The sequence below is a fragment of the Mandrillus leucophaeus genome, unplaced genomic scaffold (genome assembly GCF_000951045.1).
Source record: "Mandrillus leucophaeus isolate KB7577 unplaced genomic scaffold, Mleu.le_1.0 Scaffold526, whole genome shotgun sequence".
NCBI classification, from domain to species: domain Eukaryota; kingdom Metazoa; phylum Chordata; class Mammalia; order Primates; family Cercopithecidae; genus Mandrillus; species Mandrillus leucophaeus.
The window spans coordinates 930326-951192 of NW_012105653.1; the positions used below are offsets into that span (position 1 = coordinate 930326).

The 20867-nt window shown below is 56.9% G+C and overlaps 1 protein-coding gene across 1 annotated transcript in view; it reads right to left on the reverse strand.

The window, feature by feature from the left end:
* Positions 1 to 20867, reverse strand: part of PCBP3 (poly(rC) binding protein 3) — a 196275-nt gene that overhangs the window by 26836 nt on the left and 148572 nt on the right. Inside the window, exons 4-10 of the mRNA XM_011996843.1 lie at positions 18022 to 18176; positions 15344 to 15367; positions 14334 to 14366; positions 13869 to 13985; positions 5818 to 5949; positions 4620 to 4748; positions 1635 to 1709 (exon numbers count right to left, since the gene is read on the reverse strand). Coding sequence (XP_011852233.1) covers positions 1635 to 1709; positions 4620 to 4748; positions 5818 to 5949; positions 13869 to 13985; positions 14334 to 14366; positions 15344 to 15367; positions 18022 to 18176 — 665 coding nt within the window. The remainder of the gene's footprint in view (positions 1 to 1634; positions 1710 to 4619; positions 4749 to 5817; positions 5950 to 13868; positions 13986 to 14333; positions 14367 to 15343; positions 15368 to 18021; positions 18177 to 20867) is intronic.

Consider the following 20867-nt stretch of genomic DNA (forward strand, 5'->3'; position numbering starts at 1 on the left):
TTGGGACAGCACCCACTGCACAGGGCCCTTCACCTGCTGCAGTCGGGAGGGTGGGCTACTGCCCTCTTTTCAGGAGTGAGGGGTGCCTGGCCAGTGGCTGAGCAGGGCTCAGCTGCACCCCCCCTCTCCTGGAGCTGTGACTCCACCCCCAGTGGCTTTAAGTGACTCCACATGTGTTTGTATAAATACACCTTCCTTTTGAAAAAAATCCTACCTTTTACCACATGATATCATCATGGATTTGTTTAAACATCAAGGTGGAGTCCACAGGTTACAAACCCGGTTACCTAACCATGAATTTGGGGAAAGCAGTGAAATGGAGTTTTGCACAGGGACTTCTCCCGCTGTGTGACTCCGTGTGGCCCTGTGACCTGAGCCCCCTAAGTCAGCGAGGTAAGGACATGTCCCATTGCCCACAGGGCTGTGACACGAGGCAAATCCCTGGCTAGCCAGGCCCAGTTTCCTGGTTATAAAATGGAGGTGTGCCGTGTCCTGGGGCTGCTGTAAGGATAGTATGTGCATGTGGGTGCTCCCTGACCACAGCAAGGCAGGAAGGGGTGGGTGCCAGGCTGTGGAGGCGAGGCCAGGGTGGGGGAAAGGCATGCCCTGCCCTGAGCACACGGGACCCCTTGGAGGGAAGGGATGGACACACTCCGTCTCTCCCTCAAACGTGGGCCACAACTGGGAGATCTGATAAGATTCCTTTACACCGTAAAGAAAAGCACCAGGAAAAGTCCTAACATTTGCCTCTTCTCTCCTTTTTGATGGTAAAGTCAAACCTCAGGCCCGTTCTGCCCTGCCAGGGTCACCTGTGGGGACGTCTGTCTCAACTCTCCCTTGAACAAAGACATACATGGCAGCCGACTGGACGCAGAGCTCTTCCAGGCCAACCCCCGCTGGACACCTTTGGTCTGTTGGCCACAGAGTGGCCCTGGGTGGACGGGTGCTCCCCATGCCCTGGCCAGGGTTTGGGCTCAGATGAGCGGCTGGGGCAGGGCTCCCCTCCTCCACTCTCCTACAGAAGTGCTGCCATCCCTGGTGGGAGAACACAAAGCTCGAGGGCTGACACCAAAAGGGCCAGCTCTGCAGACTGGGCGTGGGGTGCCCACGAGGCCCCTGCTCACAGCGGAGGGAGGTCTGGGCACAGCGGCACAGACACCCGCTGGTCGGGCCACACGTCCTTCCTCGGTGCAGAGCTCCCCCTTCTCGCGTGTCCCTGCTACGAGCACATCCTGGGAGTTTGGGATGTCAGGGGAAACAAGACCCTGGCTCTCACCGTGCTGTTTCCAACGTGAGCGGTGAAGTCACCTAGAAGGCGCCTGCATGCTGGCTATCTAAGCTTCCTAAAAACACCCAGTTCCCAAGAACGGGATTTAGGCCGAGCCAAATCTTCCTGCCTGGGTCAGGGAGGGAGAACATGATCCCTTGGGGCCGTCTCTGTGGGGGGATGCCGCTCTGAAGGCCCCCTGCGCCCGCCTGGTGCTAGGTGTAGGTGGAAGAGCTCTGCCTCCAGCACGGGTGGGAGACGTGCACGTGAGAAGGCGAGAAAACCTGAGTGCACTAACGGGCAGCGGCGGGTGCTGCAGTAAAAGGCTGAGGTTGGCAGTGGAGGCCGCGAGCGGATCGGCTCTTACCTGACCACCTGCAAAAATGACAGGGGTGGAGGCGGGCTTTGGGCGGTAGGGAATGGTGGCACCTTTCGGTGGGGACTAGGAAAAGGGACAGGAGAGGAAGAGAGAGCGTTAGAGCAGCTTCGCAGCCTGGTAATGGAGAGGCGCGTCCCGGCCCAACCCACTCACCCGCCTGCACCGGCTCCACCCTCCCCACACCTCCCTGAGTTTCGCAGCAGTGCTGGGGGAGGGGAGTGAAGACCTCCAGCCCCCACACCCTCTGTGTGGCTGTCTTACGGCCCGTCCCTCCAGATGGCTCCTTTTTGCAGAGCCCTGCGCTGCAGTTTGCCACATACCGGCCTCCTGAGAGTACTACCTGCCCCAAACATCCCTGGGAGGCTCTGTGGCAGTGTGGAGGGTCAGTCCCATTGTGGGAGGCCAGGTGGGGTCGGTCCCTTGCGCATGAGACCGTGCTGGACAAGGGCTGGCCGCCAACCCAGACGGCCCCTGTGGTGCTGGCCCCTCCGCGGGGGACCCTCCTGGGATGCGCAGGGCCTTGCAGGCCAGGCTGCATGGCTTCACGGGGAGCTGCCCCTTGGAGCAATTCTCTTGAATGCTCTGAAGAAACTTGAGCCCTGCAGGACTCCACCGGGACCCATGTCCAAAGCGCTTGGCTTGGCCTGTGGTGACAGTCAGCAGAGATCTTCACAGAAGACTTGGAAACATCCCACTTCACTATTTGAAAAAGCATGTTTAAAGTGCTTACAGACTCCAAAGGAAAAATCCCCTAGTTATGATGAGGTTGGCCGTAATTTCCCTTGGTTATTCTGTCGGAAACAGAGGATTAACATTCTCAAGCGCTGGCATTTTGAGCCTGCCCTGTTTCTCCTGGGCCAGTCCCCTGTGTGACCGTCCCCCGGGCCCAGGTCAGGGAGGCAGGAGTCCTGGGTCTAGGGGGCACCACAGCTGGGTTTGGTCCAGCAGGGAGAGGTGGGGGCTGGAGCCCATGAGCCGTTCCTGGCAGGGGGCAGCCTGTCCTGCTGGGAGTTCTAGGGCCTTGGCTGACTCAGGGCCAGCCCGGCACTCAGGGAGTGCCACTCACACTCAAAACCCCATGATGGGGAGTGGGTGCCTGGATCCGCAAGGCCAGGGTCCTGGGGTGTGGCCTCAAGTACTGTGGGGAAGGGGATGCTAGGCGGGTCTGGGCTGACTCAGGTTGGGTCTGGGGTGGGAGGAACTGACTAAGGTGGACAGGAGCCGCCGCCACCCTCCCTGACTCCCCTCGGGCTGGTGCCCCGTGCTATGGGCCCTCAACCCCTACCCCGGCACAGGAGCTCCCAGCTGACCCTGACCTGTGATTCCTGCTTCTTGTGTGGGCACGGGGCCTGCTGGCCTCCCCTGGGACCGCACGAGCCTCCCTGCACTGGGTGCAGGGGTGCTGGGCCCTGGGTGGGCAGGGCACCATCTGTGGCGATGTCGTTATTCTCGGCGGGCCCCACCCAGACTCATGGCACCCTGGGCAGCCCTTTCCTCCGTCATCTCCCGGGTGTGAGGTGAGGCATGCCCACTACCAAGCCCAGAAGTCCTGCAATCAACCAGGAGGGTCTTCAAGGCATCCTTAATTTATTTTTCCAGTCACTCTTCATCTGAGGGCGGACCCAGCTCTTTCCAGGTGTGACAAATCTTCCTCCCTGGGATGATGGCCCCTGGGCCTCGGGATGCTGCACAGCCAGCAGGAGTGAGGGCAGCTGCCCGGCCATCTTCCCTGGCCACGTATGCTATGAGCTCCCTGTCTTGCTCAAACCTCCCTGCCCAGGAAGGAGACAAGGTGGTTGGGATGACAGCCCTGGGGGCGTGGGCAGCCTTGGGACAGCGGGTGCACCTGCATCTGTGGAGCTGCAGCTGGCACTGCACCGGGACGCAGCTGCAGAGGCACTGGGTGGCACTGACGAGACCCACGTGTTGCTGAGGAGCTGGACCTCAGCCCTCCATTAGGGATGTCCCTCCTAGAACTGTTGGTGTCACTGGCTGCTGCTAAGCCTCGGCCGGCAGGGCCCCCAGGGCCCGAGACTGGAGGGTTGAACAGAGAGTTCCGACCAGCATGGCACTGTCACCCTAACCAGGGAGTGGGGACTATTTCAGAACAAGAATATTTTGAAAAATATTTTTGACTTCACAAAATATCAAACTTCAGGGAGACAACTATACAAACATTTTTTAAAGAGGCAAACACGGGGTTTGAACCCCAAGCCAAGTATGAGAGAGGAGTGAGCCTGGGCTGCAGGAGGGGCTGGAGGCTGACCCTGCAGAGCTGCTAGAACCTTCCATTTGGGGTGATGCTTCTTCATTTTTGCTTCAGGAAAGACTGGCAACTGTTGATAGCTTCATGAATTTTGAGTATATTTCCGAGATTTTTTTCCTCTCCCCAAAATTTCACGAGAGGCGTCTGCTCTGAGCCGGTCCTTCTCTGCTTTTCCGTTTTAATGCTTTTGTTCACCCATCTCTACTTCTGCATGGGTTTCGTATGTTTTCCCGAGTTCTGCCCTCTGTTCCTCCACGGTGGTTTAAAACGATGCCTCCTGCAGAACTGCGTGAGCAGAGCAGCCTACTGCCTTTGCCTCCCTCCCACCCCCAGCTGCCGGCCAAGGCCTGGCTCCAGCGTAATGAGCACCATTTCTGCAGCTCCAACTCAGTGCAGAAGACCCCTCAGTGGGATGACAACTTCGTATCCAACTCTGAAGATGAGAGGACAGGCTCCCTCCTCTCCATCTGCTCTCCCCTAGAAGCCTCATGGAGACACTGGACCCTGAGCTGGCAGCCCCAGCACCCCTATGGCACCCACACCGACACAGCTCTCGTTCAGGCTGCCTTGGAAGCCCAGGTCAGGAGCCCTCCACAGTCCCAACTGTGTGAGTCCTCGGGGCAACCGGGGCTTCCAAGCCTTTGCCTATAGTGCCAGGAGGCCAAACACAGCACTGACGTGGGCTGGTCCTGGCATGCAGACGGTACCTCCAGCATGACCACACAGATCTGCTTGACACACTGGATGATGGCATCTGGGGTCCCCGAGATGGTCACCGCCCGCTCCGTGGAGTTGGGCAGCATGTCCCCGGCCACCTGCACCTGGGCACCTGTGGACTGGAGAGAGGGGACGTTGGAAGGGAGCACCAGGGTGGCAGCACGTGGGGCAGCAGCACCTCCCGGGTCTCGGCACCCAAGGCAGCTTGAGAACACTTCCTTAGAAACCTGCATACAGCCCACGCGCCCCTCCCCCGCCCCCATCCCAGCACCGCCCCTGCCACCACAGACTGGCACTCAGTCACGTGCCCCCCCGCCCCCATCCCAGCACCGCCCCCGTGCCACTGCTGCCACCACAGCCTGGCACTCAGTCACATGCCCCCTCCCCCGCCCCCATCCCAGCACTGCCCCCGTGTGCCGCTGCTGCCACCACAGCCTGGCACCCGGCCCTATGCCTTCCCTCGGGCGCAAGTGACACCTGGCCAAGGCTAGACAGGAGGCATCTAACCAGACGCGTTTTCAGGGAGACAAATGACTCCTTTCAAATAGATGGAATTCTCTCTCTGTGGAGTTTTAGGTCACAGAGAAAGGTGGACTCTGGTCTTGGGAAAGGAAATGAAGATTGGGGCGGCTGCCCTGCTGCGTAGGGAAAGGATTCAGGCTTTCCTTGAAACGGGACAAATGTGTGAATGTGAAGTTCACACCTGCAAACTCTGCCCATTGGGACAGGCCGATGGCTCAGGGCTGTCTCCAGGTGCCATGGAGGCCCCTCACAGGGAGCAGATACAGTGCCCAGTGCCCAGAGCCTCCCTTGCCCAGAGCCATGAGACCAGCTAGTTCCTCCCTGTCCCCAGCATGGCCTATAGGTGTGCAGTTGGTAGGCAGGATCCATAGGTGAGCAGTGGGTGGGGGGTCCATAGGTGGGCAGTGGGGGGGGGTCCATAGGTGGGCAGTAGAGGGGGGAGCTGTGGGTGGGAGGGCTGTGGTGGGGCCGGGTCCCTGCAGCACACTTGCACTTGCTCATGGGTCCTGTGTTCCTGTTTCGGACTTGGAGCTGTGGGGTCTGCATGGCCAGCACTGGGCTTACAGACTGCAGGGATGAGGCTCAGGAAGGCTGCCTGGCCTGTGGCCACCACCCGCAGCCTGCCTAGAGGCTCCGCAGCAGCCCAGGCTGGGAAGGTCCTGTTACCTCCCTGATCTCCTTGATCTTGGAGCCTCCTTTGCCGATCAGGGACCCGCACTGGCTGGCAGGCACCACCAGCCTCAGCGTCACTGGGGGCTTGCTGGTGGCAGGGCTGTTGCTCATGGAGTTGATGATATCCTAGGGGAGAGACACGTGTGTTGGCAGCACATCAGGCCTCACACAGTGAGAAAGCAGGAGGAGTGCAGGGGGTGCGTCCTGACTTCTCACGCTCAGAAGCCCACAGAGCCCCTCCCGTGCACAGCCGAGGACACAGTGGCCAGGCCAGGCCAGGGAGGACCAGGAGATGCTGCTGAGATGGACGTGCAGGCCCAACACGGCACACAGACGGCAAGGCAGGATGGTCACTGTGCCATAGTGGGGTTGGGGCAGGTCTGGCCTTGGTCGTGGAGACCTGGTGGGCAGGGGGTGTGGCTAGACAGACTGACACAGGAAGTGTAGACACTGGCCTAAGGGGAGGGGAGAATGGAGGCTGGAGACTAGCAGGGCTGGGTAGATGCCCAGGGCCAGGTGAAGCAGCGCTGCCAGGGACAGGCCACAACTAGGTGTCGAGGGCACGGGGGCAGAGAATGGCTCCTGGGGTCTGGTCTGGGGAAGGAGACGTGTGGTTAACGTAGAAGTGTGAGGGGGCAGCAAAGGCTGAGGGGGGGGTGAGCCAGTGCCCACCGCCCTGGGCAGCTGGTGTTTGGCTCATGGTCCTGACACCCAGGAGACGCAGCTGGGCTTTGGGTTCAGGCTGGTAACCCATGGGGGACAGGGCTTCCATCAGCTGCATGGGAAGTGTCCAGGCTGTGGCCTGGAGCTCGCTGCAGAGCGCGGTAAAGAGCTTGGCAGAGGCAGTGACACGGAGGCTCCCCCAGACCCCCCAGCTCTGGGTCCATCATGCCTGAGCTATGATTCAGGGCAACACAATTTGGACTCCACAAAAAGTGCCCTCTTAGAAACAAGGCCTGGGTCAGTGTGTGCCTGGACAAACTGCTATAGACTACCAAGAAAATAGGATGCTGTTCCCGTTTGTCTATTTTTTGTGCTAGGAGCTTGACTTTGACCCAGAGCGTTCTCTCCGGTGTTGTACCTGCTGGGGCTGGGGAGAGCCTCTGTGTGTCAAGGCTGGGGACCTGAGGCACAGGCACGGGCACTGAATTCCCACTTCCTGCCACCCGCTCTCATGGGGCCATGTCTCCATCTCCTCCTCTCCCAGGAAAACTCTTGAATGGACTCATTGCAATCCGGACTCGGGTGCCTGTTTCTCCAGTGGTTTCAATTCCCCAAGGATGACTGGGCCTCAGTGGCTGCTCTGGGGAACATTTGACTTTAACAAAATTGTTCATTGAGAGGCACCTTAAAAAAGAAAGATAATAAGATTTTTTCAGGCCCAATGGGCAGCGTCTTTTGATTGGTATGAAGAGGCCTCCAAATGAAGTTCTGATTTAAAAATAGCTTCACTAAACATTCTTCGGCTAAAGCTAGTCAGCAACCTGGCAGACATCAGCAACAAACCAGACCCCCAGGCTCATAAGCTCTCCCCTCCTTTTCCTCCCACTGCCCCTGCCCAGCACTCCCCCTGCCCTGTCCTTCCCTTCCAGTTCCTCCATCGACTCCACCTCTATCTTTTCCAGCCCTCCTAAAACCCGCAAATGCCAGCTGTCTGTAAAAACCCAACCCCCCAAAAGCCAGGTGAATAGGCAACTCCAGAAGCTAACCCTTGGATTGCAGCTGAATTCAGAGCTGTACTTATGGATTCCCTACACCCAGACCAGACCTGCAATGACCAACAGAAGAATTTAGAATTATTTTGGTTGCACATGACCCAGAGTTACCTGAACTCTGTCAACAAATAAACCCGAGGATCAAAAAAGGTCCCACAGCAAAGTCCTAAATGCCACTCCTAAAACATCCCCAGCAGGAACTGATTAGAACAATCACAAACACAGCTGTAAGATGAAACGACTGGAGATTGGGGGACAGACAGAAAGTCCCTTCTGACAACCCCGACTGTCTCTACCCTTCAAGGCTGGCATGAGGGCAGCCCTGTCGCCCCATGAGGTCAGCGCTGGCTTGAGGGCAGTCCTGTCGCCCCATGAGATCAGCGCTGGCGTGAGGGCAGCCCTGTCGTCCCATGAGGTCAGTGCTGGCATAAGGGCAGCCCTGTCGCCCCATGAGGTCAGTGGAGTGAAGCCCCACGCGAAAACAGAAATGGGGATGGGAATAGCCCTTCTGCTGAATGACAGCCACTGGCAGAACACACTGAAAAAGCTCTGGAACAAAAATGAGCCAGGATTCCTGCAGGTCAGAGAGCTAGGCGCCCCTCACCAGCCCCAGCACTGGACAAGGACGCTCATTATAGCTGCTGCATTCAGAACGGACGTCAGAGAAAAGATGATCCCATCCCCATAAATAACAACTGAGACACAGAAAGATCCTGGGTCCAGGCAGTGAGGGAGCCCGACGAAGGAACGGGCGGCCGCCATCCCACCTGGCCTTCAGCCCTCAGAGTGACTAATGCTGGACGCAGGTGGTCTTCCTCATCCTCCTGGTGGCTATGGCGACTGTTCTTACATCCGACCTGCAGAAAGGTCTCATGTCATCCTCCTCCTCAGTTTAGATACACCACACCCTGGAAGGCATTTCAAATAACCCGCCGTGTTTTCTCTCCCTATTCCCAGCCCTGAACTCTAACCCTTGGGCCCTTGACTGGAAAACATTCATTCCTGCTCTGGGACTCCACCCCTGAAAATTTAGTAGGCAGAGACTTTGCTTGAAAATGGAATGGCATCTTAAATGCACATCAGAGACACTGTTTCCTGAGCTCCTAGAGAACTCAGCCCACTGGCAAGCTGTGTGGGCTCTGGGCAGACCCCCGCCTCACGAGGTGGGTGCAGACTCCAGACAAGGGTCTTGACGCTGCACCTGACACAATCCCACTAACACAGGCAAAATGACTGGGGCGGAGCCTCCAAAGGCTCTGAGAGGTTCCACCAAAACATGACCCGAAATTCTCCACAATCCCGTGACACCAAATCCAAAAGAAGGGCTCAAACTACTGATACCAAACAGACAGAGATACTGATCTGCTGAAGACCTCAGGGCCACCAACAAAATTATTCTCCCTTACTTCCTAGGTGTACTGAACCAAAACACAACTTCGCTGTCCATTCTTCCCAAAGCCACTTGCTTCGTGGTGGCAGGTGTTCACGCTGTCCCTCCAGGGCTGCCGCTAGACCAGGAGAGTGAGCATGTTTTGTCCTCACTGGGAAGGACAATGATTAACCTGGACAGTCACGCCCTGGGGGTCACTGAAGCCCTCTCCTGCTTTTTCCAGGTGCTCATTAAGACCTAGAAGACCTACATCTCCCTAGCAATTCAGTTCAGTCCTGGTGACGCCCTCCTTTGTTCAAGACAAGGAAGCCTGTGGAGGGACCCTACCCACCTGCAGCCTTAGCAGACTCCTGCTAAGAACCCCAGCCTAATGTCCTACTTCACAAGTGAAGCTGGAGGTGATCAGGCAGAGCCTGTGCTACAGAACCGGACCAAGTTCGTCCACTGAAACCCTGATCCTTTGTGTGACTGTTTAGAGATGGGGCTTTACAGAGGTAACTAAGGTAAAATGGGGTGCCTACAGTAGAACCTAATGTAATCTGACTCGTGTCCTTGTAAGAAGAAGGGACGAGGATACTGACACACACAGAGGGGTGACCCTGTGAGGACCCAGGAAGAAGGTGGCGTCTCCAAGTCAAAGAAAGAGGCCTCAGAGGAACCGGCCCTGATGGCACCTTGATCTGAGACTTCCAGCCTCCTGGACTGTGAGAGAACCAGCGTCTGCTGTGTAAGCCGCCCAGCTGTGGCATTTTGCAATGGCAGCCCAAGCAGGCTGGGACAGTGTGCTGCTGCTAACCTGGCTCTCCTTCGGCACAGTCCCCTGTGGTGGGGAAAGTCTGCCAGATACAGAACTCATCACACTCGCCGGCACTTGTCAACTAGCCAAGGGCCCGTGGCGGTGGATGCTCTGGAAACAGAGGGGCTTTTAGCTCTGCTGGAAGCCCACCCAACATGGGCCGCGTGCTGAGTTCTCAGGCACACTTCTTCTTAGAGAGGTGGTGACTGCAGATGTGAGGCCAGTGCAGATGGAGATGCGGACGTTGGGGAAGGTGCTCTGGGGGGTCATTCTGGCCAACCAGTGCTTTAGCCACGGCTGACTCCAGCCAAGCCTTGAAGGCTGGATCTCTGGAGGCAAGCAGAGGCCATTGTAAGATTTCAACACTTCGCCCCCGATTTTGAAAAGGAAGAATGGACAAATTCTGAAAATTCTGGTTGTACCCTTTACTCAATCTTTTCTGGTGCCCTCAAGACAGCTGGCTTTGGTACCAGATGATTTCAAATGGGTATTAGCTAAGTCAATCCATGACACTACTCATCATGCCGTAGACAAATTGATGAATATCTCCAATCAGCACTGGTGGAAGCTTTACAAAGACTGCTGAGGTTCTTTGAAGGCCAGGTATCTGTCAACAGCACAATCCAACATGGTGTGAGGGTGAGACGACGCCCCAGAGCGACGCCTCAAGGGCCCTCTGAACACCTTCAGGTAGATTTTAACCAGCGTCCACCTGGGACTGGAAATGCTTTCATTGTTGTGTGTCTGTTTTCAGGACGGGTTGAAGCATTTCCTTGTTTAAAAGCTATAGTCCTTAAAGTTGCTTAAAAAAATTCCTTGATTTTGTATTTCCAAGCTGAAGCATACCAACTTTTACATGAAGTGATTGAGAAATACATTTTACACAAACCATTATAACAGAACTCTGTGAGTGGTTACCCTTTACTCAAGAACAACACTGTCCTGACCATCCACAGTCTTCTGGAAAAACCGAAGGACCCAAAGATGAAAACTCCGAATCCTTCGAGCTTTCTTGGCCATACAGTCTGCTTGCTTGGAGACACCTCAGCTCTCCCTCCATGGACTGATGACTGGAGGGCTCGTACCTTTAGGGATTCCTGATACTCGATTCTGTCCTGCTGCAGGCAGAGATGGCAAATGACTGCAGAGGACTCAGCACAGCCCTACGTAACCTACGTAATCGCGTAGGTTACGGCTGCTTCCCACGACATCTTCCCAAACATCCTCCTTAGGTTCTTCAACCAGGAGATTTTGTCTATTGGAAGGGACATCAGAGAAAATCTGTTTCTCTAACCTCATTGGAAGGGGCCCTACCAGGTACTGCTAACAAACCCAGCAGTGAAACTCCAAGGAATCAGTCCTTGGGTTCACATTTCACAGCCAAAGTGGCGATTCAGAATTCCACACAACCAGAGAATGACTCCCATACAGGACCTCAAACTGAGGTTCTCTGAGATCCTCTAGAGGCAGCCATTCTTCAGAAACAGATGGCTGATCCGAGACCTTCCTGCAAGCTGAAGACCTTGGACAAAGGCCAGTTTCTGCTCAGGTGTCCTGACAAGACCTCTGTCTGATTTGTTTCCTTTTTTATCTGCTTACATTTAATCACTCTCCCACTCATTCTCCACGGGCCCCTGGTTGTCATCCACCTCTGGTCCCTTTTCTATTTTCTTTTCACTTTATGATAATTGTTAGCTTAACACATATTCATTCTAATGCCATTCTTGATTATCCCAAACAGTAACCACTGCCCTCACTCTCACTGACTACTGGACACACCGCCCACCACCAGGCCCCAGGGAGGAAAATCTCGAGACACGCCAATTTCATCAAATGGGACCCTGGGGGATGACAGCTGATGCTTTCCGCTTGCATCTACATGGACAACTGACTCTAAACAAATCACCTGTGACTTTGCTAGCATCCCTTTCTCCTAGAAAAGCAACCAATTATTAAAGTTTACTGATCAGTCCCCAGGTCATTTGAAACTTAAATTCAGCAACCTGCATAGGGCAACCAGCCGTTAAACACTGGCCACGAGGGAGAAACAAAGACAGGTCCCAACTGAAGCTGGAGGGCACAGGCCTCGGTTCTAACCTCTTGGCCTGAGCCACAGCCCTTCCCTGGTCTCCATATGCCTCCACCAGACACTGCTTCCTTGGGGCCAGTCACCAGGCCCTGCTGGCCTCAGATGAATAACTCAGACACCTTAGGAAAGGTATCCTGAGACTTCTTTGTACATAGAGACCCTAATTCTATAATCTCCACAGCTGGAAATTCTGACTCAAACTTAAGTTCCAAAACCAGGCCACCTGTGATTATGTGTGTGCCCTGTGGGAGGGATGACTGAGTGTCTCCCACAGTGGGAATCACACAGGCAGAAACTGCGGTCAGAAACGCATCGCCAACTCCGGCAGAAGTTATTCGGGACACCGCCTGCCCTGGGTGGAAGATGTGTTGGGCATAAGCAGCGGTGGGTAATTGCTTTTCTGCAGGTTTCTTGCTGGCCAGCCATGCTGGCGTCTGTGCCACTGCACATGCCATCTGTAGAGCGAAGGTCCCAGGAGCGGGCTGCCCAGCACCCTAAGGAGCGGCCATGAGGCTCTCCGAGGCTGGTCCTCATGGCTATGGGATGTGTCCTCTTGCCTTGGGTTGGGTAACAGCGCTCTTGGTCTCACCACTGTCCAGGGACTCGGTTGTTCTTGTTTCTGTCTTGGTGTCACGATGCTGGTCTGCTGCATTCCATCAGTCTCCCGTCAGGCAATGGCCAGGATGACTCAGCAACAGAAAGATCCCGAGGACCCCACAGCACAGCTGACCAAAAAGGCAACTGAACCATCCCCAAGCAGCGTGACCTGGCTCTCTAGCCTTTCCTGAACTGGCTATCCTCTTGCAAATGAGAGAGTAGCTAAAAGGGGAAACTAAGAAACAACCTCCAGACAGTGGCTAGGCCACCTATGATAGGGGACACTGGCCCCAGTGTCCGCAGCGTCCAGCCCTGGAGGCCAGGCCACAGCCTCTGCTGCACTCGGCCCTGAGCAGTCAGCTTCCCTCATGTGCGTCCCCAGTTCCAACTCAGGACCCACTGGAAAAGGCCTCGCACGCTCCCCCAACCAGTCACATGGGATGTCCCACTTCTAGCCCCACTGCCTCCCCCAGGGCACATCCCTCTTCTCCTCTCCCACACCGAAGTTCCCCCTCCTGCCTGACTTTGAGTCTCTGCCAAGCACAGAAGATGGCACCGACCACCACCATGGCCAGCTTTGAATACTAAAGAGCCTCTGCCCATTCTCCCTTGGAGAGCTCTTCGCTTATTCCCACAAAGTGCACCTCATTACTTAATGGTCACCCCTCAAAGACACTAAATGCATCCCTAACTTCCAGCAATTTCAAGAAAATTAGAAACACATAGAAGACATTATAATTTCACTCAATGACAGAATACACAGAAGTGCTGCTCTTTCTTTCTCTCTCCCCCTCGCTCTCTGTCTCTCTCTCTGTCTCTGTCTGTCTCTCTGTCTCTCTTGTCTCTGTTTCTCTCTCTCTCTCTCTCTCTCTGTGTCTCCCTCTGCCTCTCTCCCTCTGTTTCTTTCTCTCTGTCTCTGTCTCTCTCTGTCTCATAACCACCAACATGGATGGTCTCTACCTTTACCATCCATATCTAAGCCAGGCTACATCAGCTCTCATGGGGAGCCCAGAGGCATGGTGCTGTGTGGCTGAGGACCAGGGCTGTGCCAGCCAGGGCTTCGTCACGAGCCATGTGGCAGAGCTGGCTGGAGGCTGGAGGTGCTGCTGGTGGGGCCTGAGGGTCAGCCAGGCTGCATGCCCCGGGGGGAAGGGTGGGGTGTTCTGAGGCCATGCTAGGTGCCCCAACGCAGGGTCTGGGGAAGCTGAGGGAGGTGGACTTAAGGCACATAGCCGGGAGTAGCTGGCTTCAGAAGGACAGAGGGACACTGGCCCCTGACTGGGTGAACCAGAGCTGGGGAGAGGCCCTGGGAGGTAAAGGAGGTGAGTGTGGTTATGGGGCTGCCTGGGCGGGCTGGGGCATCCCCTAGTCCAGGTACAAGGGAGAAGGCCCAGGGAGCCAGCTGGGACCATGCCCGCCCCCACCAGGCTGGCCAAGGTTCCCCGGGATGCAGGTTACCTCCTCAAACTTGTATGCGATCATGGCAAAGGCCTTGAAGATGGCGTCTGTGGGGCCTGTGATGGTCACAATCCTCTCTGGGCAGTTTCCCTCTGAGATGTTGATCCTCGCACCACTCTAGGGTGAGAGCAGAGAAACCCTTGGGCCAGTGGGCCGGGGGCCAAAGTCCGTTGACAATTGACACAAACACATGCCTCTGTCCGCTGACTGGCAAACTACGAATGAACAGTAAAATGCTTCTCAACAATCTCCTTTACAAGGAAATTTTAATTAGCAAAAGGAATTCAACGGATTCCTTCCCCACAGGGAAGCACAGGAGGCCCGAGTAGGGGGAAAGAGGCCCTGCACTGCACTCCCCACAGGCCCCGGCCGAGAGCACAGGCAGGATGTCAGCAGGGGCAGAGCCTGGGGACCCTCCCTGCTCACCCGGGAATCTGCAGACAGGTCAGGACCCACCACACTCACCTCCTCACGCATCTTCTTCACAGTTTCTCCTTTCTGGAATAAAGATTTAGACAATAAGGAAAAGGCGTCCCTTTGGCACTGAGGACAATGCGGCCAGGGTGGGTGGGGAGCGGCCTGGCCCATGTGCCCACACCACAGAGCCTCCCACCTGCGCTGGAGGAGCAAACCAGCCTCTCCACTAAGGCCAGGCTTCATGCCCACCACGCCCTGGCGGACATTTCGGATGGGAAACTGAGGCCCAGGAAGGCAAGTGCACCCACCTACGGGCACACAGCTGGCAAGGGTGGTGCAGGTCTGACCTGACTCCCCACGGCAGCTCACTCGTGGCACGTGCCAGTGTGTGTGCCCTCAGGCGCCCCCCACGGCCAGCTGCGCTCTGGCTCGCCCTCCCGGAGGTGGTGACTCTCGGAGACGCACCCTCTCAAGCGCTTGGGAGGAAGCCGGGACAATGACCTACTAGAGGCGCCCCCATGGTGAGACTGAGGGGAAGGACACAGGATCCCCGGAGGTGGTGAAAATGTGACAAAGACGGGGAGGTGGCCCTCACTGCTCAGCCTCCTGGGGCAGCAGACTTCCAAACTGGGCCTTATTTCCCCTGGGCCAGCCCTGATTTGGAAAGGAAGTGTCTGGGGGCTGCTGCCTCCGCCTCCACCGGCACTCCTGGAGACCACCCAGACTACACAGCTGTCTGAAGAACGCGTGAGAAATCATTCTTTGTGGGGTCTTCAACTGGGAAAGAAGGGCTGGCCACTAAGGCCACGGGCAGGGGGCAGCGAGGCGACCAGCTGGGGAGAACCCTTTCCCCTCAGGCTGCACAGAGCCAGGGACCAGCTTCAATGTCACGCAGCATAAAGGTGACACCTCTGGGGTCCTGACTTCATGGAACACAGACCACCCACCTACTGGGAAAGGCGCACCTGCTGGGTGCCACCTAGCACCCAAGGAGGCTGCCATCCTCACCATCCCCTTACAGAGGCCCCAAGACAGGCAGAGATTCAATCAATAATTACCTTCCCAATGATGCTTCCAACTTCCTGCAGGGAAAAAATCACAGAAAGATGATGTCATAGAGCAGGAGGAGGAAAACACCGGAGGCAGACATTGCCGAAACCTGCCTACCTCCCTGTGTGAGTGAAGAAGGAGAATTCAGAATCTGCCGGTGGTGGGGGCGGGGTGGGTGTGTGTACAAGCCAGGCTGCCTATACAGAGGCCCTGAGCCGGGGCTTCCTTGGCACCCACCTGACCAGGCCAGAGATGGGCTGACTCGAAGTGCCCGGGGGGAGGGCAGCTGCCTGCCCCCGATAAGTAACTCAGGGGGCATCACCTGTGCACTCAGGCTGCCAGGAAACCCTGGAAGAAATGCGTGAAAAATAAAGCCTCCTTCAATTGTGTGACTCAAATAAAACTTAGCACTGCTAGTGCTCCATGACTGCTATTTAAAAGGCAGCCTGTTAAAAGGAATGCTGGAAGATGCTGCCACAGTTCTGACGGTGAGCCCGAGGTGGTTTTGGGACACACTCCCCGCTGCGCTGAGTGGCCCAGTATCTCCCTGTCCAGCAGCGGGACGGAGCTGACAGGTGCTACTGTGGCCTGTCACCTGAAGCAGGGCCAGCAATGGTGACTCTGTGAGGCTGTGAGGACAGCGTGCAGAGGGGGCCATGGAGGCAGAGGGAGGCTGTGAGGATGGTGTGCAGAGGGGTACGTGGAGGCAGAGGGAGGCCGTGAGGACGGTGTGCAGAGGGGTCCGTGGAGGGAGACGGAGGCCGTGAGGACGGTGTGCAGAGGGGTCCGTGGAGGCAGAGGGAGGCTGTGAGGACAGTGTGCAGAGGGGTCCGTGGAGGCAGAGGGAGGCTGTGAGGACGGTGTGCAGAGGGATCCGTGGAGGCAGAGGGAGGCTGTGAGGACGGTGTGCAGAGGGGTCCGTGGAGGCAGAGGGAGGCTGTGAGGACGGTGTGCAGAGGGGTCCGTGGAGGCAGAGCTGTCTCTTATACACATCTAGATGTGTATAAGAGACAGGTGCAGACGGATCCGTGGAGGCAGAGGGAGGCTGTGAGGACGGTGTGCAGACGGATCCGTGGAGGCAGAGGGAGGCTGTGAGGACAGTGTGCAGAGGGGTCCGTGGAGGCAGAGGGAGGCTGTGAGGACGGTGTGCAGAGGGATCCGTGGAGGGAGAGGGAGGCTGTGAGGACGGTGTGCAGAGGGGTCCGTGGAGGGAGAGGGAGTGAGGACGGTGTGCAGAGGGGTCCGTGGAGGGAGAGGGAGGCCGTGAGGACGGTGTGCAGAGGGGTCCGTGGAGGGAGAGGGAGGCCGTGAGGATGGCGTGCAGAGGGGTCCGTGGAGGGAGAGGGAGGCTGTGAGGACGGTGCGCAGAGGGGTCTGTGGAGGGAGAGGGAGGCTGTGAGGACGGTGTGCAGAGGGGTCTGTGGAGGGAGAGGGAGGCCGTGAGGATGGCGTGCAGAGGGGTCCATGGAGGGAGAGGGACACTGGACACTAGGAGGGGCCCCTGTCAACCAGGGCACCTCCCCCACAGAGTGCAGCTGGGTGGCATGGCCACTGCTGCTGGAGATAGGGCTGTGCACCTGGCCTCACAGAGCCTCATCTACTGTGGGGCCTTGGCTCCTGACACCCACAGTCGGAGAGGCAGGTCCATCTGTCTCCACTGCAGGAATGAACGCTCTGGGTGTGGGCACCACCACCTTCCCTCAGGAGGAGGCTGTCTTCTGGAAACCTAGGATGTGCCAGTGCTGTGGGGCTAGAGCCCAGAGCCTCCGCCAGCCTCCTCCTGGAGGGAGGCCACACACAGATACTGGCAGCTGGATTCCTCATGGTGCACACCTGAGGCAGGAAGAACTGGGGGACCCTGTGCTGTGGGGCTGGAACTGGGGTTCCATATAGGGAGTTGAACATGGAAGGAAGTGCTCTGCGGAGGTGCAGCCCGGGACCCACAGCAGCCCAGGAGCACCACGCGCCCTGGCTTCCAGAACATGCCACCACATACAGGAGCTACTGAGGGAGTGGTTGGTTCCAGGCCTGGGACAAGGAGGACAAGATGAGCAGAGAGTAGGATGGGGCTGTAGGAACAGGGACTCGTCAGGCCTTGGGGTTCTGGCCAAAGCAGGGCAGCGAGGGCATCGGAGCAAATCACGTGGTCACGGAAGGATGAGCCGGGGAAGAACATAGCAACCCAACTCCCAGAGGATAGAAACATGCTCTGAAAGTCTGAGGAGTTTCCTGCGAGTGGTCAACAGGCACATCCCAGGGCAGAGCTGCTGCTGTGTTCCTGCCAACGGCCAGGAGACCTAGACCAAGGCACAGGTACTCCGCACACACTGCAAAGTGTCAACCGCAGCATCAAAGCCAACCATCTACTCCAGGTGGAAGGGACTCGAGACGGCACCAGGGGATGCCGTGAGGCCGCTATGAAGGAAGCCAGTGGCAGGAATGCATCCGTGTGGGTGCCCTGACACGGATGGCTGTGTGTGGCTGTGCTGGAGAAGGTCCCTGTTGGTAGGAAACACGCAGGAGGTATCAGGTTGGCACTGAGTCTCAAAGGGGCTGTACCTATAACTGCTTTGTAAGTTTGAGATTGCTTAAAATAAGATTAAAAAATGATCCAAAGACCCAGGCAGTATCAGGTTCTGTCTGCTGCGGCCGCCTTTCCTACAGTGCCAATGGTGGCTCCTCTTACCTTTCCATGCATCAGCAGGCGGATGGTAAGGGTCACATTCAGGCCACCTTCTGAGACCTTGGACTCCATCCTTCTGCCAAATTGTGGCTGGGGGTGGTGGCTTAAGGCGCTGAGGGTGCTGTGAGGAAGGACAGATGGGGCCCAGAAGGCGTCACCTGGAGAGAGAAGGCACAGCTGCTGCTAGAGAAGAGTCTCATGGCCCATGCACATCCAGGGGCCTCCTGGGTGGCAGTGGGAAGGGGTTGCCCACCCGCCACGTGCTGACCAGGCCTCACATGCTTGGCACAGGGTACGCAGGAGTTCAGGGGAGGGCCTTGGGAGAGGTCTCCAGGGAGGCCCCAAGGCTACCTCCCTCCTGACACTGGGCAGGCCACCGCAGCTCCTGGCCAAGGTCTGCATCTGCCCAGGCTCATAGGAGCACCTCTCTCAGCAGCCAGAGACTGGCAGGAGCTACCCCTGTGAGGCCCTGGGGACTCGCAGCTCATAGGCCCAGCGCCCTGCAGCTCTGCCCCCTTGCTTCTGCTGTGGCCTCAACACGGTTGCGGGGTGCCGGAGTCCCCTCACCAGGGTGTGGGAGCCGGCCCTTCACATCCCGAGCCTGCCATCCTCATCCCCTCATGCTCTCATGTGACTTAGTCTCTGTCAACTAAGCTGCCAAACAGCTGGTGTCCCTGGCAGTTCTCGGCAAGTGCCTTCCACGCACACAGCGCTGTCTGCAGTCATCGTGTCACTGCTGTGCGCTGTCGTTCAGTGAACTGACGGAGCCCACTGGGCAAAATTAAGGCCTCATTTTATGACTGACCAGCAAAGAATGATAGTAGTGAAGGTGAGGAGCTCGTGCGACGGTCAGGGCGACTTTGTGCGGCACGGTGGGGACCCTGCTCCGAGGAACTGGGCTCTGCAGAGTCAGTTCCACACCGAGTCCTTCCCTGAAGGGCAACACCTCACCCAGGGGGGCTGCCTCGCAAAATCCACCAGGCACAGAACCCTGTGAAGCCGCACCCCCCACCATAATCGAGCTGCCTGGACACTGCCCTTTGATTCAACCGGTTCACACAGAAGAAGAGGCTATGGGTTAAAAGATGGGACAAAGGGCTTTTTTCTCAATAAAATAGTTCTGTTAAAAATATGCTAAAAGAAAAACACAGAGACAACACAGAGGCAAAGCCCATTCCAACTGCCTGTGTGGTGTGTAAGGAGGATCTGCAAACAGCAGCCACAGGTGTCGGGGTGGAGCCACAGCCACGGATGCACCTCTGCACTGACAAAGTGACACGCTGTCTATACCCGCACTGACGCTGTCTACACCTGCGCTTACGCTGTCTACACCCATGCTTACTGTGCTTAAAAACGCATGTATAGGTCACTTCATCAACACACTCAGACTATCACAAAATTACTATAATTTTATTACAAATTGTTATCTGTAATATTATTTGTATTAATTTATAACTTTATTACATTATTATTTGTAATAAAATGACACTTTGAAGGACAAGCATTTTCACGTTGCATTTAACGAGGACTTCACGTAGCACAAAGGGTTCTGAAGATCATCCTCGCATACGAATGCTCTCGCTTCACTGTGTAGCACATCGGCCACATGTGGCTTTTTCAGTTTAAAACTAAACATCCACAAGCACATTTAAAGTGCCAAACAGTCTTGTGTGGGCAGCGGCGGCTGCCAGGGGAAAAGCAGAGAAGCCGTTTCTGGCACCACGGACAGCTCTGCTGGACAGCACAGCTCATGCCATTGCTTCGGTGACTCATTGTAAGTAGTGCGTTCGTGTAGAAAGGTCTCAGAAAGGAGAGAAGAGTATCAGTTCCAATGCATGGCGTGGCCCAATAAGCACCTCTGTGCGCACACGGGCACCCTGAGATAAGCCTGGCTGCAGCCTTTCACCTGTGGGTACCGACGGACCAGCACACATGGACCGGATCTCGGTGTGGCCGCTCTGGAGCTCCGTGCCTCCTTTTTAATTAAAAACTCTCCTCCCTATCAGAGGGACAGCAGGGCCCTGCAGCCATCTGTTATGCCAAGGTTTCCAGCCGAGGGAAGGGAAAGTGGGTCAGCTCCTGCCAGGGGTGCCTGGGGCTCCAGGCTGTCAGCCTCTATCAGTCACACAGGCCAGCGAGCTGCAGCCAGCGCCTCTCTTCATTGCAAGGGCAGCGCGAGTGAGAGGCCGTCCTGTGCAGTGTGGGTCACCTGGGACTCAGTGCCCAGGACCCCAGAGGACCTACCCTGCTCCAGTTAGCAGCTCCCAGAGTTGCAGACCACTTGGAAGGCCAGGGTGAACGAGGTGTCCGCTGCTCTCTCGCTGTCCCTGGGCACCTGCCCGTCCATGCCATTGCAAAGTGTCCTGGCCTTGCTGCCACCTCTGCGGCTACTGCTGTCCTTCCCAGCTAACACTGGCCATCTGCCCAGAGTCCATGGGGCAGTTTGGTGGCTACCAGGAAATGAAGGGCTGAAGTGGAGCCTGCAGCAGCCCACGCTCTGACCACGGGCATCCAAGGCCCCATGCGACTGGCCGTTCCTCGGAATGGAGCCCGTTCTGAGGCTTGTCCACCCCTCCCCACACTGTGTTCCAGAAACAGGCAGAGCTCTGGTCCATCCAGGTCCCTCCCTCTGTCCCGTCCAGTGCTGGAGATTTAGCACATTTTAGCCCATGCAATGGGAGGGGAAGAAGAGACAGGCACAGTCATCCCGTGAGGGCCTGGGCCCCCAACCGCCTCATCCCCGTCCCTGTCTGCACCCGGGGCCCTCACCTGCCTCCCTTCCTGTCTACACCCGGGGCCCTCACCTGCCTCCCTTCCTGTCTATACCCGGGGCCCTCACCTGCCTCCCT